Source organism: Scomber scombrus, chromosome 8, assembly GCF_963691925.1.
Source record: "Scomber scombrus chromosome 8, fScoSco1.1, whole genome shotgun sequence".
In the NCBI taxonomy this organism is placed as follows: domain Eukaryota; kingdom Metazoa; phylum Chordata; class Actinopteri; order Scombriformes; family Scombridae; genus Scomber; species Scomber scombrus.
Window position 1 is genome coordinate 6,694,471 of NC_084977.1, and position 16,047 is coordinate 6,710,517.

Here is a 16,047-nt window from a genome sequence, read left to right on the forward strand (position 1 = left end):
CCCTAACAACCATGCTGGCCAGCTGGCTGCTGCTCGGGTGTCGCTTTCCTGGCTCAGGAGGAGGCAATGAGTGCATGAGTTATGGTTCTTGTATGGGAGTTTGTGCGTGAGAGAGGAAAAAAAGAAGAGATGATAACCCACTGGGATCCAGATAGCTCCGGGGAGCTTGCTCTGTGTGCCATGACATACTCATAGGGGCTGGGGCATGGTGATGGTGCTTCATCGGGCCATCCAGGCGGTTCGGGCGGGGGATCTCGCAACCCTGAAGAAGCTTGCATTTTCTGGTTACCTGTCACCTGACATCACTGATGCTCAAGGTGCCGGCCCAGTGCACCATGCGGCAAGGTGTGGTCGCCTGGAGTGTCTGCAGTTCCTGGTGGGCGAGCTGGGTCTGGCAGCTGATGCTCGGGCCTCTAACGGGGCCACTCCAGCTCATGATGCTGCAGCTACTGGACACATCCGGGAGTTGCAATGGCTGGTGGATCAAGGAGGCTGCAACATTGAGGTAAGTTTATCCACTGCAGAGTGAAAGAGAGAGAGAGAGAGAGAAACTTACCCAGAGAGCTCAAATGCCTTGGAGAGATGCCACATGTCCAGCTTTCCTGGTAGTTTCTACCCTCTCAGCTGTGTGTGAGCCTAAATTCAGGCATTTGGCTTTAGATGGTCATCTAACTGATCCCAGAGTGCAGTTACATCACTGCAGTTGTAAAAAGGTACTGTACACTACCTTTTCAGATGTATTACCAGCTCATTACATCATATGGTGTTGACTTACTGGGAATCCATTAGTATTATGTAGCAAGTGTAATTATGTCCAGATGCTTGAGGGGGCCCTCCTGCTGAACTTCACTATTAGTTAAATCCACCTATATCTCTGTTGTTTTTAATCTGCAGGATAATGCTTAAAAATAAAGAACACATCTAATATCATCTTATTGTTTCTTACTGATTCTTAAAGGAGACTACCAAATGTCTTAACTGGTGGTCGTCATAAGAATTTCTAGTGTAAATTTGGAAAAGACATGCACATGTTTGATATCTTCAGCCTTAACAATGCAGTGACGTTCAATTTGTATATATCGGACTTCCAACTTTCCAGGATCGGGATGCTGCGGGTGCCACCGCGCTCCACCTCGCAGCCCGGTTTGGTTGCGTTGAGGTCATTAGGTGGCTGCTCTCTGTAGGTGGAGCGGCCGAGGTGGAGACAAACTGCAGAGCTGTAGCTGCTCACTACGCTGCAGCCAATGGGGACCTCACCTGTTTAAAACTGCTCATCCAGCAGGCACCTGGGTGAGTGGTATCCAACAGAATATACCCCCTTTGCCCAGGTTATTTGGTATGTCACTATGAAATGTATAAAAAAACACTTAACCACATCTAATTAACCATCACAATAAGTATATATATCTTCAATAGAAACAGTATGTTGTAGGCATGTAAACAGAAATGTGTCCAGACCAATTTAAAGGAATAGTTCAGTAATTTGGGAATGTTTATTCACTTCCTTTCCTAGAGTTGGATGAGAAGATTGATACCACTCTCTTACATTACCAGTCAAAAGTTTGGACACACTTTCTTATTGAGATGAATGGGAATGTGTGTCCAAACATACTGTGCATTAAATATAGTGCTAGGGGATGGTTAGCTTAGCTTAGCCTTAAGAGTAGAAATAGGGTAACATGTAGCCTAGTTCTCTAATGACAAGACCATTTTGTTAGAGCCATATATTTAAGCAGTAACACCTGTCAATAAATTATCCAATAATTTATTACATCGAATCAATAATTATTGCTAAATCAAATTATTTGCAGGTAATTCGTTGATATTACCAAGTTGTCACACACACAAACATACAGGTGCATTATTTAATTTAGCTTATAATTAAACAATTAGATTCATGACATTACGCTACACTCATCCAGAAGGGAAGGTGAACACATGAAATATTAATCTCCCCCTGAATCCCATTTCTCCTCCCCTAAACTTGAGACAGTGACACTTTTTAAGGATCAGATAAAGATGTGCTGCTCTTCTTGCTTCATCTCCTTGTTACAGGGGTGTATGACTGTAATTTGCATGACTCAAGGCAGGGTCAGTCATCACATGTGACCATCAGTAACTTGTGAATAATACATGCCCAGACTCTGTCGATCACATGTCAGCCTTGTGGTTATTGGAGTACATGTGTATGTTAGTGTAAATCCCTAAAGGCTTATAGCTATAGGCTTCTTCAGATAAGAAAAAAACAGTGAGATGCCAAATAGATGTTTTTACTGATTTTTCTTTTAAAATAGATTTTAAACATCCATAATATTAGCGCTGCTATGTCAATCTATATCATGAAGTACCATCAAATCCAAAATCTGAAATACATAGCCTGGCCAGAGACCATATCCATGCTCCAAAAGTTGATTGAGTCCTGTCATGGTTGAAAATACAATAATAATATACAATACAGTAATGTCAGTTCCAAACAAATGACACCACCTTCCTTAACAACCTTTACTATGGCCGTCCTGCTGCTGCATTAATGTGTCAGCATGAGGAACTTTACAGTCTGCAAAAATGAGTCATGCATTGTTTTGACCCCAATGACTGAGATCCATTGATTAAAACACTGTTGCTTGTGCTTTTATGAAAATGATTGTATCAATCTTCCATTACAATCAATCAATCTTTATTTATATAGCACCAAATCACAATAAAAGTTACCTCAAGGCACTTTTCACATAGACCGTACTCCTAATTTAATTTAAAGTGACCCAACATTACCCCATGAGCAAGCACTTGGCGACAGCGGCAAGGAAAAACTCTCCTTTAACAGGAAGAAACCTCAAGTAGAACCAAGCTCTAGGTGGGCGACCATCTGCCTTGATCAGTAGGGGTGGAGAGAGAGAGAAAGAGAGAGGGGGGAAGAGAGAAAGAGAAGAGAGGCACAGTACATTACAGTATTTTCTATTTGTACTATTTGTTATTTTGAACTTTATTGTCTTTTTAATTAAATTTGTAATGAGGTCTGTACTTAAAAAAAAGGTATAACTACTACTAGTGTGTTACATGTATTACATTGTTTAAGTGGTTGAAGTTTTGTTGCTGAGTATGATTTCATAGCTGTGCCACCATCTGTCTAAAATTAACCAGTGAAGTGAAGTTCACCTGTGACACAATTACTATTCAGCTTAGTGCAATCTAAAATAAACTCCTCGTTTTATACCAGTCCTGGTGAACTTCTATCAATTCTTTATCACTTATAGGCATGCACACATATTTCATCTCAAATGTAGGGAATATTTTGCATTTTAAATCAATCTGTAAACCATTTTATCTACGTCTTGTTTGTTCTTGAGGGCTCCTTTCTAACTGTCACACACAAAGCCTGTCATATAATATGAGTTTATATATCAGTCCCAATACTGACGACTATGCCTGATACTGGTAACCTAACGTCATCTTTTGTTGGTCTATGTTGGGTTTCAGGTGTGTGAACCATCAGACAGGTATTGGTGCTACCCCTCTGTACCTGGCCTGCCAGGAAGGGCACCTGCACGTGATGGAGTACCTTGTGAAGGAATGCGGAGCCGACGTCCACCTGAGGGCCCACGATGGCATGACCTGCCTGCACGCTGCTGCTCACATGGGCCACCAAGCTGTGGTAATGTGGCTGGTGAGTAGAGCGTAAACCTAAGTCAAATTATTATAAAGTCTTATAAAGTGTGACATCTTTTTTCTTCAACTCCAAATAGGTAACCTGTACTGATGTCAGCCTGCCCTGCCAGGACAGAGAAGGAGCCACTGCTCTGCACTTTGCTGCCAGCAGGGGGCACTATTGCATCTTAGAGAGGCTGCTTCACATGGGTTCAAAGGTCATCAGGGATTACTGGGGAGGGACCCCACTTCATGATGCTGCTGAGAACGGAGAGCTGGAGGTTGGACACACCTTTGATCTTTAGTTGTCCTTCCATTTTCACTGATTTTGTCTTATCTTTTTATTTTTTTATTAATTTTGTATTTATCTTTTTTGTCCAAACAAACCAAGCTGTATTCATAAAACAACATTTTATACATTTTCTTGTTTCATAGTCAACTTATCTTGTCCTGTTTTTTGTCTCAGTGCTGTAAAATCCTGTTGGCCAATCAGGCGAACCCTTCAGACCAGGATATTGATGGGTTCACAGCAGCAGACTTGGCAGAGTATAATGGACACCATGAATGTGCCAGATATCTGCGTGCCATGGAGAAAAATGTAAGCTCTCCCTCTCTGTGTTTCTCTTGCAGTATATTTTATTTTGCACATTTTCCTGCTTTGTGTCCTCTGTGTCAGTACTGCCCAGCTGTTTACCTTGGCATGAAAATCAAAGCAAGGAATCGGGAATACGGTCAACAGCAAACATCTGGATGATCTTGGAATCCCAGTGAATCATTTTCTCATTTTGTGTCATGTATTTCATTCCGGTCAAGCCTGTCCCTCTCTTCGGAGCCTGTTGTCTTTCACTCAGCTTCATTACTGCCTGCTCTCATTTTTAAAGAGGCCTACAAAGTGGAGGATGATGTGCTTAATAAGGCATTACAAGCCGTGATGCCGTGAGTGCTGCCGGGAGAATCTTCATTCTCTGTTCGCCACAGAGGACTCTCTGAGATTAGCCTTTGTTTTGCTCTGAAAGCACGACACTCCTTAATGTGGTTGATGAATATTTTAGTGTTAACACCTTGTTTGTGATGGTATTGCCTCTTCCAATCAGGGTTCAACGCTGTCAGATCTGACCTGCGTTGAACTCAAATGATTAAATTGCAGTGTGCAACCTGCTTTAATACACTTAAATCTTGATTTATTTGTTGTTTTTTTTAATCAAATGGGAGAATAATAATTAGGTTTAGAGGATTACAGGTGATAATGATACCTAAACTTGAGCTTTTGAAGTTGATTTAAAACAGGAAACAGAATGCTGTTAATTGAAAGAGCCAATGGGACCACTCTGTCAGCAGACTTGTTGCAGCCTAAAGCCCACCCACAGCCACACTTCACTCCACACAGCGATGTACATAGCTGGCGCCCAATAGAAGCCATTAATAAGTCAGAGGAGAAGAGCGGCAATCATACATGAAGAGGATGATGATAGGGAGTCAGTGAGGCGAGGCTGCCGAGCCCCCCTCCATCCCTTTCACCATCACCACCATCACCATCACCATCACCATCCTCTCCCTTCAGAAATAATCCACCCATCAACAGCGGGGAGCTAATTAGCGCGGGGGCCCGCTGTGGCGTCGAACGCAGTCGGAGCCGCAGTCAGCTAAGGGCCTATCAGTTACCCCTCTCCAGCGGCTCAGGTGGAAGGCCCAGGGGCTGGAGCCGTTATGAGATCCACAAGCTTAAGTTTCAGCGTTTTCACCATTCTGATGCCTGCAACCTGGCAACTCTATCCCTCTGTGGACTCGGAGAGCAGGATGTCACTGGCTCCAAACACACGTTTGATTGTGTGTCATGTTTTTTTATTGTTTTTTTCCCCAGGGAATAGAAGTGCTATGATTGTTACCTCTGGACACTGTGTGCTGTTGGGAGCAGACAGAATGGTCTATTATGTTTGGTGTCAGTGTATGAGTTGGATACACAAACAAAGGGGTTGATTTGAACAAAAAAGGTCATCAGACAGATCACCTGAAGTAGCACTTAATAGATTGAAATCCTTATTATATTTAGGGGACACACGGGGGATGCTTTGAAAACCTGAGATGCACAAGTAGACTTGCTTTAATTACATTTCTGCTGGTGTTTCACATTTGTAAAGCGACTGCGTAGATCACCGGTTGCATCGCTTCTAAAGTGTCAGTCAGATAATCTCATTTCCGTGCAGCGACCTTAATGGATTGGGACATTGACCGAGGTGGTGGGGGGGTGGGTGGTGGGGGCAGGGCTGCGTATTTGGCCTCTCTCTCCCCGCATGTTTGGATCGCTCACAACGAGGTCAGGCTCGTTCAAGCGCCGTCAACCGCTCCTCTTCCTCATTTCGCGTCTCAGGAACAGCTGCAATCAAATAAACAGTGCGTGGCGGGAGGTTTACTTCACACACATTTGTGGCTTTCGCTCCTCGCTCACAGCCAAAGATGCTGTTGTTTGAGAATGGTATTTTTAGAACACTTGGACGGCTGAAACACACTGCAGTCCCATTCATCACTGTGTTTTTTAGGACATAGTCTAAATTTCCTTCTGTTTTTTTACAGTGAGAAACAAAACACATGCTATAATAGCTTTCTGCATCAACGGCCACTTGAAATATCTTATTTTCCTGATCTTCACTCCATCAGAGATTCTGTTGATCTGTCTGGATCTTAAAACCTGGCAGCTTTATTACAGATAGAGAGATATAACACAGTGCTATAAAAATCCAGACCTGATATTCACTGTGATACCCTTTTTCATATTCAGCTCTAAAACCGTGTAACGCCAAGATATTTAAATCTGTGGCTATCATTCGTTTCCAGCCAGGATGTTGGCATGCTTCACATTTGATGAGATATTTATTTGGAAATTGGTAGCTTAGTCATGAAATCCTGAATAATGTGGCCAGGGCTGCAACGCATTATTTTCATTATCGATTAATCCTGCCTATTATTTTCTCATCGTTTTTTGTTTATGAAACATCTTAACCATGAAATATATCCATCAAAATTTCCACTGCGATGTCATCAAATGTCTTATTATGTCCGAACAACCCAAATATGTTGAATTTTCTGTCATATAAAACAAAGAAAAACAGCAAATACTTGAATTCGAGAACCTAAATCCATTACATTTTTGGCATTTTTGCTTAACCCTGACACATTATTCATATTCTGACCTTTCACAGTATCATACCTGGTCACTATACCAAATTTCTGCACAGCAAATCATGTCTTAATATCTCATAAGTTACAGATAAATGTGATCAGACCTTAGTGAACCTTTCAGAGACGGGTTATTTTTAGGTTTTATGCTTTTTGTGTATTAAGTCATCAAATTTCAGGCTAAAAGAAGAAAGTATTTAGGGTGTTTTTACTGCTCTCAATTGCATAAATGTGACCCTGAACAGTATGTAAGGGTTAAAAAAAAAGGATCTAAACAATGAATCAATAATTTAAATAGATGGTGATTAATTTTCTATCCATCAATTAATCGACTAACCGATCCAGCTCTGAATGTGACCACGTTTTTCCACAGCCTACAGCTTGTTGTTGTTAAGTTTTCCACACAAACAGTCAGAGTATTCCATTCACGCTCACGGTGTCACGTTGTTTTTCCACTGTCACATTTTACTAATCATCTCAGGTAGTGAGTAAGAGAGAGAGAGAGAGAGAGAGAGAGAGAGAGAGAGAGAGAGAGAGAGAAGGCTTGATGAAGTACCTTGCTCATTCAATTGTCCCAAATGGAAAAATCACCTGAACACTCATGGGATAAAATGTCTGTTTTCCAGCTGCTTTGACAACTCTTCCGTTGATACCTCCCTTTCGTGCAACCACATGGCCATTGGTTTGTCCGTTGCATTAATGACATTGCCGGCCATCCTATCCTTTCCCTTAATTATTAACACCATTCTCCGATCAGAGTTTATTGTTTATTGCCTGGCGGGCCTTGGCCACTGGCAGAGATGCAGATGATGGTGTCAAACGAGTGGTCGTTGATCTTTAGATAGTGTCACATCCACCACACTGAGCGATCGCCCCGGGATACCTGGCTCTACAAGCCTGATCCTCTGGTGCTGGAGCTTCACTGTGAGGTGAAGTCGTGCTGGTGTGCGTTGGGAGAAAGGTTAGTGAGGTTTTTAGTTTGGTTTATTGATCACTTTCACTATTATTTGTGCTTTTTAGGCCACATTTGCTTGTTTTTTCAGTACTTTTCTGCTTTATTACCCTTTTTTGATTTAAACATTTAAACATGGGAGTGACTGAGCACACTGAGTAATTATTTTTGTCAACTGAAATGAGAGTGTTGTAAGTTAGAGGCACTTGCTGGAAGATGTTTTGGCAGCGTTGCACCTATTTTCTGATCAGTATTAGTCTCTTACGGTCAGCCATGACTAATACTCTGGCCTCACAGTATGAGGTTAATATACAGTATTTTTCATTGTTGTTTTTTTTATTTTTTTTATTTTTTTTTTACAAATGACACTTTAAAAAAAATCTTGCACTGTTGCTAGATCTAGTTTTCTGATGTTACAGTTTGAACCAAATCCTGTCATTTGTCTTGTTTGGCTACAGTAGATGCAGAAAAGCTGTAAATGTTGGCAATAACACTGCATCCGTCATTTATTAGCCCCACAAGCATTTACCTCTGTGCAGGAAACCTGAGAGCATTTTAACATGTGAGTGGACATGTATTTACACTACAGTGTTCTGTGTATAATGTACACCCGCTGTATACATTCCACATTGCAATTTATCACCAAGAAGGTGAATATTTCACATGGAAGCAGGTTGTTTTAATGATTGATTCCAGAGGGCCCGAATTTTCGAGACATGTTTCTTAAATACACACGCTGTTCTGAAATACTTCAACCCTCTCATGGCTCGTCCCACAGGGGACCGCAGCTTACTGGTACTGCGTGTCCGACTGTGAGACAGTGCTGAGTAGCTGTTTCTTAACTCTTGGCTCCTAATCTGTAATGATCGGGGTCTTTGTGGTCTTTGATAGAGAGAGAATGGATCCACGCCAAAACAGGGTTAGGCTATCTATATCTGCGTGGCAATTGTGAGGGGTGCTGATGAAAACCAAATGCTCTCTCTCTGACCACTGGGTCTAATTAAACACACACACACACACACACACACACACACACACACACACACACACACACACATACACAAGGAGTAGTCCACTGTAACTTTTAGGACATTGAACTGAGAAGGGTCACAAAGGAATCCCCCACCCCTTCCCACCACTACCACCAGCACCACCACCCATTTCCCAGCCCCCTCGTTTATCTATTTATGGATTGCACAACTTCTGGGAAGTTTATTCCTCCGCCCGAGCAGTGTCACAGCATATTTCGTGCTGCTCGACATCAAAGTGCCACGTGAGAGGAAATGGCAAGGACCACCTCATGGACACAAAGCACAACAGCATGCGGCAGCATATTAGTGCAGCCTTTGATGTTTTGGTTACTAATAATGTCCTTGGAGAGCTGAATTTGATATGCATTCTGCATGGAGTGCATTAAGACAATGCAGGTTCATTAAAGGGGGGATCTAAATGTTTCCATACATCCGACATCCTCCCTAGAGTGGTGTGAAATGTTGCCAATGTATTCAAGGTTGCTTACTATCCCATGCACTTGTTTTTTTCATACTGCTTGTCTCCGGGCTTTAAAAGTAATTAAAATGTCTTAAATGAATTTATTGACATTTTTTGATATTTATCACATTATTTAGGCTATTCATTCATTAATTTGTTTAATTTGATAATAGCTTCACAACCAAAATGACATGATTGATAGCCTATAAACTTCTTTTTCTTTAAGTAATACAGTGCATATCCTACTAAATCTTACGACTGGCCAATATACAGCCTTGTGCAAACAAACACATAATCGTTTGACTAATTACTTGACCTGATTCTACCTTTCTATTTCCTACAAAAGTAACTTTCTGCAGTGTTCTAAAATTTGCCCCAAACCCTACTACATACCTACTTGTGATAAAACTTGTCTTTAAACTTACCTGCAAAGTCCTGTATGGCATGTAAGACATATTTTATCTTTGACAACAAAAGAAAGAAAAATAATCTTCCTCAAGTCTGTTATTTTTCTGTACACGGATCAAAAAAAAGTACCAATTGTGTTGCTCAACTCTTTTTACCTCATACTTCAGTGCTCCAAAGCCAAAATAAACCTACAAAAAAATCAAGGAATACATCGTCACTCATGTATGATTATTGGCACTGACTGCTCTACAACAATACATATTTATGGAGGAAACGGTGGCCTCTCTGTGGTCGCCGCACAGTTTTTCTCAAATGACTTGACCCCAACTGTCAAGGCTGGATTAGTACACCCAGGGGCCCCTTGGCACTAAAGCTCATTCGAAAAGGTTACGTATTTGCAGGACATTTTTTGCTTGGCTTTTGGATATCACCGGTGCTGTCCATTTTCTGCTAGTTGCTAATTTTTCCCACACGCTTGTTGATACAACCTACCCACACAGCATTGTGGCCTGCTAACCAGTCATTACTTGCCCAGCCGTCAAATTGACACTAAAATAGTAAATCATGAGACATCATTTTTTCTTTGAAACAATTTATTATATTTATTGTATTTCAATTGGATAAGTGCCCAGATTGCCTGTATGGTAGATCCGGTCACGCCAACTGTGTGTTTTAAGCCCGCAAATACAGAGATGTATCATATAACTCTTAATGATTTCTGTTTCTTTTGGCACATTTCTTTTTTTCTTTTCAAAAAAATGTTTAAAAAACCCCAAAAAACATTAGGCATACGTGAGACGGACGCCGAGTTTTCACATGAGAATCCTCTGCTCGCAATGTTTTCAATCTTTGTACAATGTGAGGTCTCATCAGGCTTCAGCGTAGGCTCCGAGCCCATCCAACAATATTTATGGTCTCTCTTCCTCGGTGAGATAGTTTTTCACTGTGGCGTTGGAAAATGTACAAAAATGCACAAAATACAAACCTCATGCCCAGGTCACACTCCAACAACACTGCGCTGAGGTTGGATTTATCACACAAACAAGGGAGAATGTTACAATACTGTAGGTGTGGTGTGATAGTAATGACAAGACAGATATGGAGATGTAAACAGAGTTCCAGTTGTTTATCACTGCTAAATGACTGCAGATATGAACTTGATGTGATGTAATGCTCTATGTTGAAGAAGAGAAGGTTTTTTCCCCTGTGTTTTGAATGAGGAGTTTATAGTTACAGTATTTTCTATTTGGACCCTTTTTGGATTTTGTTAACTGTATGAAGAGTTTTAAGAACACACCTGTTTTGAAAAAAATGGAAAGTTTTGGTGTTTATGTCTGTATCGCTCCTGCACTTGCCACCTCTCATTTGAAACCTCACGATTTTAGGTGTGTTTCATCATATTTTAGTCTTAAAAAGGTTTTAACAGCAGTAAATGTGACTTCGATATTTGCAGAAGCCCTGTGCAGATAAGCCCATCGAGGTGATCGCTCCAGTGGAGGAGGAAGTGAAGGTGAAGCCTGCCGTGGTGTTGCAGCGCAGCAGGGAGGACTACTACGGTTGCCTGAGTGACACATGCAGCGACACTCGCAGCAGTAAAACACCCATGGATAGTTTAAAGGTAGTTCACAGTTTCACATTGTCTTCCTTTCTTCATAATTCCATATTTAAACTAAACATTTTCACTTTTATTGTCCGAATTAGCAACCTGAGAGTGAGGAGGACCCCCAGGCGAGATACCCTCAGCCCCCTCCTGCACCTCCTTTACCCTCTGCTTCATCCACACCTGTCCAGCCTGAGAAAACAGCTGTCAGACGAATAGAGCAGATTCAAATCGCAACATCTGGTGAGAGAAACGTTTCTGTTTATATGATTTAATCACGCTTTTTTTCCAAAGCAAAGCATTCAATAAGCACTGCAAGTCACCGTGTAATGAAAACAAATATATTTTCATTAAACGACATTCAAACAGAGACAGCTAATGATTTGTTTTTCAGTTATTAAAGGTTTTAATCAGCCCAAGGCCGCTGGGAGTGAGATAACAGCCTCTCCTGAGAAGAAAATGTTGCCTGATACAAACCTCCTGGCTGAAAGAAAACTTCTTGGCGACATGAAGCCCATTAAATCTCTGAAGCAGTCAGGCATATCAGGAGTCTTTACCGGACAAGCTGTAAGCGCAGTGAGCTTTTCTCTTCCGAACACACTTCCTTTGTAGGTTTTCCTGTTTGTCGAACTTCTTTGTTCTCTGCAGAATAAGATGGTGGTCCTGCCCACCGAGCAGGCCAACCTGGCCGACATCGACTACCTGGTGCCCACACACGATGAGAGAGGCTGTCCTATTGCTGAGTGGAAGAGGCAAGTCATGGTGAGGCAGCTGCAGGCCAGGCTGCTGGATGAGGAGGATCAGAGGAGGAAGGTAATGTCTTTCCAGAGGTGGTTATGAATGTATAATATATTAAATGTATACATTCATTTAAATCTTATAAAGTTGGTGTAATAGTAGATTTAGCACAAGTTTGGATCAGTGAATTACAGAGAAAATACTCTAAATCTAAATCTACATCATCATATTTTAGTACTAAAATTGTCCAATTAGAATAGTTTTTGGCCCTCTAGGAGAGATTTAACTGTGTAGGTTAGTTGTTACAGACAGAAAATAAAGAATTGAAGAAAAACTTAAAACAATCTCAGTGAGGTAATGACTTGCAGGAAAAAAAGGTGGGAAAAAAGGGGATGAAAGCCATAAACTCATTACTCTGCTGCAATCTTTTAATTCTCATTTGTAAAGACATTTCAGCACATCTTCCCTTTTTAAGCAGGTCAGGTTTTTTTAAATGACGCTTTACATTAGCACATCCTGTTTTTGCTTCCTTTTTTCATTCAGGGACTAATTATGTTGAATGTTGAAAAAATGTATGTTCTTTTTTCTTTAGAGATCTAATGTGCAGCCTGCTGTAAATCAATTCCTCTTCTAAACAAATGCTTATTGAGCCTAACCTGACCACAATGAGCAAAGCAAAAAATTGTGGTCTGACTTTTTTGATACTGTTCTAAACATGCATTACTAAAACTTATGAAAAACACTTGGAAATACCATCATCATTTACTTTTAAATGCATGTAACAAATCACTGAAAACACAACATATCAAGTCATATTTTTTGAGGTTTGGATTACAGTTGTACCATATCATTACTCCATTTCTCTCACGCCCGAAGCCATTAGACATATATACCTTTTGAGACCTTGAGTGTGACATGCTGCGTGTATATGCTGCTTTTCTCTTGCAGGAAAATGGTAACAAATATGCCAAAGTCAGCTGGAGGTACTCCCAAGCCCACAATGCCATCCTGGGGCCCTCTGGTGAGCTGCTGACCGAGGATGACCTCATCTATCTGGAGCAGCAGATTGCCAACGTCTCCATGCAGAGGAACTGCGAAGGATACGAGCTAGAACTCGCCCGTTTAGCCGAAGAGCTGCGGCACATTCTGCCGGCCCCCATCGTAAACATCACCGCCAACACGCAATTCAGAAACTTCTCGAGTCATGTTCCTCTACCTGTGTGGTGCGGACGCATCTCGGGCATCGTGAAGAGCATGTCTCTGCTTATGACCAACCTGACGGATCAGCCCTACTGCAAGATGCCCAACACCGACCTGATCACTGTGTTCTCCCAGACGCCGGATAGACAGAACTCCACCAGGGGACGCAGGGAGAGGATAGAGGATGAAATCCATCAGTTTGGAGTGTCTGTGAGGACGCTGAAGTATAATTTCGAGACGCAGAACTCGACATTGTCAGATGAGCCGGAGGAGGCCGTCGTGTTAGATTCCTCCACACAGCTTGAGGCGACAGAGTCAGAGAAACAGCCGAAAGTCTTGAATCCTGCCCCAGAAACAGACCAGAACAGTGACTCTGGCATCGACTATGATGAAAACGTCGTAGACGTTCGAGAGACCACCAGCCTCAGAAAGGAGCGTATAGTCGTGCTGTTCTTAGGCCACTGGAAGAAGTCGGCCTACACCGTGACGCTGAAGAGCAAGGATGCAGCAGAGAAGAAGACGAACGGCGGCAACCAGGGGATGGATGGCAAATCTGGGTCGGATCGAAGGGGCAGCGTGGAGAGCGCCCAGTCAAAGATGATGAACAGTTCTTTGGGACATTTCTTCAAGCAGAGGAGTGCTGTCAACAAGATGCTGGGAAACTGGAGGAAAATGATCTCTAGTGTTCCATCTAGACAGATTCGCCGGTAAGGTTCAAAGACTTTATAACTTACTGTCATTCCTTTGTCAGAGCAGAATTTGCTCACACTTCATGGTATTTATTAGTCTGCTCAACCCCACCTGCAATACTCAAGCTATGGCAGTTTCACAGGATGAATGTTCACCAAAACTTGATGAGAGTTTTTGTCAAATTATCCAAAGCTTAAATAGCACTCACAAATCTTGAGGAAAGGTTTGCCTAATCACACAAGTGCTTTGTAATACAATCAAACCCCTGACAAGAACATGTTAAAGCTCCACTAATCAATATGAATCAAATGTGTGAATTAACCCCAGCTTGTTCTCCACAGCTCTATGGGTCTTTTTAAACTCTTCGAACCTCATTGTTTTGGTTTTAGAGGCTGCAAATACTGTTTTGGTTCAATCACATGGTTTTCATTAACCCATTTTTTCTGCAGCATGCAGCTGCTTTCAACAAACAAGCTGTGATTAACCATCTGTATGCTACATGTTTAGCAACAGACAGTAGATTAGGTTAGCAGTAAGCTCAAAAGTTGAATGCATTATTTTCACTATTATTCAGGCAAAATGTCAAATATTTTGTGGTTAAGCCTCTCAAATCTTAAGGAGTTGCTGTTTTTTTTTCCTTTGCTATCATAGTAAATTGATGTCTGATATCTTGTCTTGTCTTGTCTGATTGTCTTTTGGTTTTGGACGGGTAGTTAGAGAAAACAAGTCATTACAAAACATCATAGGCTCTGGGAAATTGTGATGGGCATTTTAATTATTTTCTGAAAAGACTAAGACTCAGATCAATTGAATAACATTTGACAGATTAATTGATGATGAAAATAATCTTTAGCTAGAGCCAGGTGTTCATACATTTTGAATAACCATGCTGCTGTATTATCCAAAGGCTCCACAGGCAGAAAGCCCTCTACTCCCCAGAGCAGTTCTTACCTCGTCTGGATGGCATGCCGGTGGAGTACGACAAGCTGACCCTGGATCTCTTCATGCTGGGTTACTTTCACATTCTGGAGCTGGACCTGCCTGTGGACGAACGCAAAATCAGGCACCTGCTGTGTTTTGAGGTGTTCGACCACGTCGGGAGCTTTCCTTGGGAGCTTGTCAGGGACTTCCACAAGGCCGTCATACAGGACATCGAGGCCGGGAACCGCGAGTGGAAGGACGGCTTTGAGGACATTAAAGTAAAGTTCTTTGGAAACGCCGTGAGTCCGTCTGAGAGCCCTGCAGTGGTGGAGAAACGCAGTCTTCCAGGGATCATACAGGTTCCTAAAGTCATCATCCAGACACCTACACCTGATGAGAGCTTGCTCAATGGTGGAACCGACATTTCCAGTTTCAGTAACGAAGAAATTTGTAAATACATCGACCGCAGTTTTGCTTTTTGGAAAGAGAAAGAAGCCGAGATTTTTGATTTTGAGTAGTTGCATGTGTCATGCTTTTGATATTTTTGTATGGTTTGTAGTTTGATGACATTAGGGCTGGGTATCAAACTTAAATACTCTGTGAAGAGTGAATTGAAATTGTCTGTAACTATCAAGTACAGAAAGTGCTTAGCCAGAATTTTAGCTTTGTTTACTTATTTGTTGATCCGATATTGCCTGATTTAAATTAAAGTTTTCTTAATTTTATACTGTATTTTATGGTGTTAAAACATTTTAAAAACATGTCAGAAGTTTGGACTTTGTTAAATTTTAAAAATAACATGTTTATATGCAGTTATATAAGATGCTAAGTAGATATTTTGGTACTGGTATTGAAACTCAGGTATCAAGTTAGGCAACAGCATCCAAAAAGTCAGACTATACCCAGCCCTATTACAAAAGCCAGCCAGAGTGCTGACAGTACTTGTGTGTTTTCCTGAGTACATTTCTTTGTTTGGGATTTAATTAAAAGTTTTTTTGTTGGTAAGAAAGCATTTTATAGTAAATGTTTCCCCAAAAAAAAGTGTTTGGCAGATGCACACATCCATGAAAAAACTTTAACCAGGTGTTAGGCTAAAGAAACAAAGTGAAAAAGAGAGAAGAAAGTTTTCAATGCAGTTTTAATGGGACATCTAAGTGAGTGATGTTTGGAGCTACATGATCCTCTTCAGAGTAAATCTTTCTAACACAGCTTAAGATCTATGATCTGA

General features: G+C 41.4%; 1 protein-coding gene across 1 annotated transcript; it reads left to right on the forward strand.

The window, feature by feature from the left end:
* Positions 1 to 211: 211 nt before the first annotated feature.
* espnla (espin like a) lies at positions 212 to 15,753 on the forward strand. The gene is made up of 11 exons (XM_062424589.1): positions 212 to 505; positions 1,100 to 1,290; positions 3,478 to 3,664; positions 3,744 to 3,926; positions 4,112 to 4,243; positions 11,124 to 11,288; positions 11,372 to 11,513; positions 11,665 to 11,837; positions 11,919 to 12,083; positions 12,957 to 13,915; positions 14,806 to 15,753. The coding sequence occupies exons 1-11, from the start codon at positions 212 to 214 to the stop codon at positions 15,335 to 15,337; spliced, it is 3,123 nt and encodes a 1,040-aa protein (XP_062280573.1). The 3' UTR covers positions 15,338 to 15,753.
* Positions 15,754 to 16,047: the final 294 nt, after the last annotated feature.

Coding starts and splice junctions, on each gene's coding strand:
- espnla (XM_062424589.1), top strand. CDS start 212: ATGGTGCTTCATCGGGCCATCCAGGCGGTTCGGGCGGGGGATCTCGCA. Junction 1,291..3,477: donor CTCATCCAGCAGGCACCTGG/GTGAGTGGTATC, acceptor GTTGGGTTTCAG/GTGTGTGAACCATCAGACAG. Junction 13,916..14,805: donor CCATCTAGACAGATTCGCCG/GTAAGGTTCAAA, acceptor TATTATCCAAAG/GCTCCACAGGCAGAAAGCCC.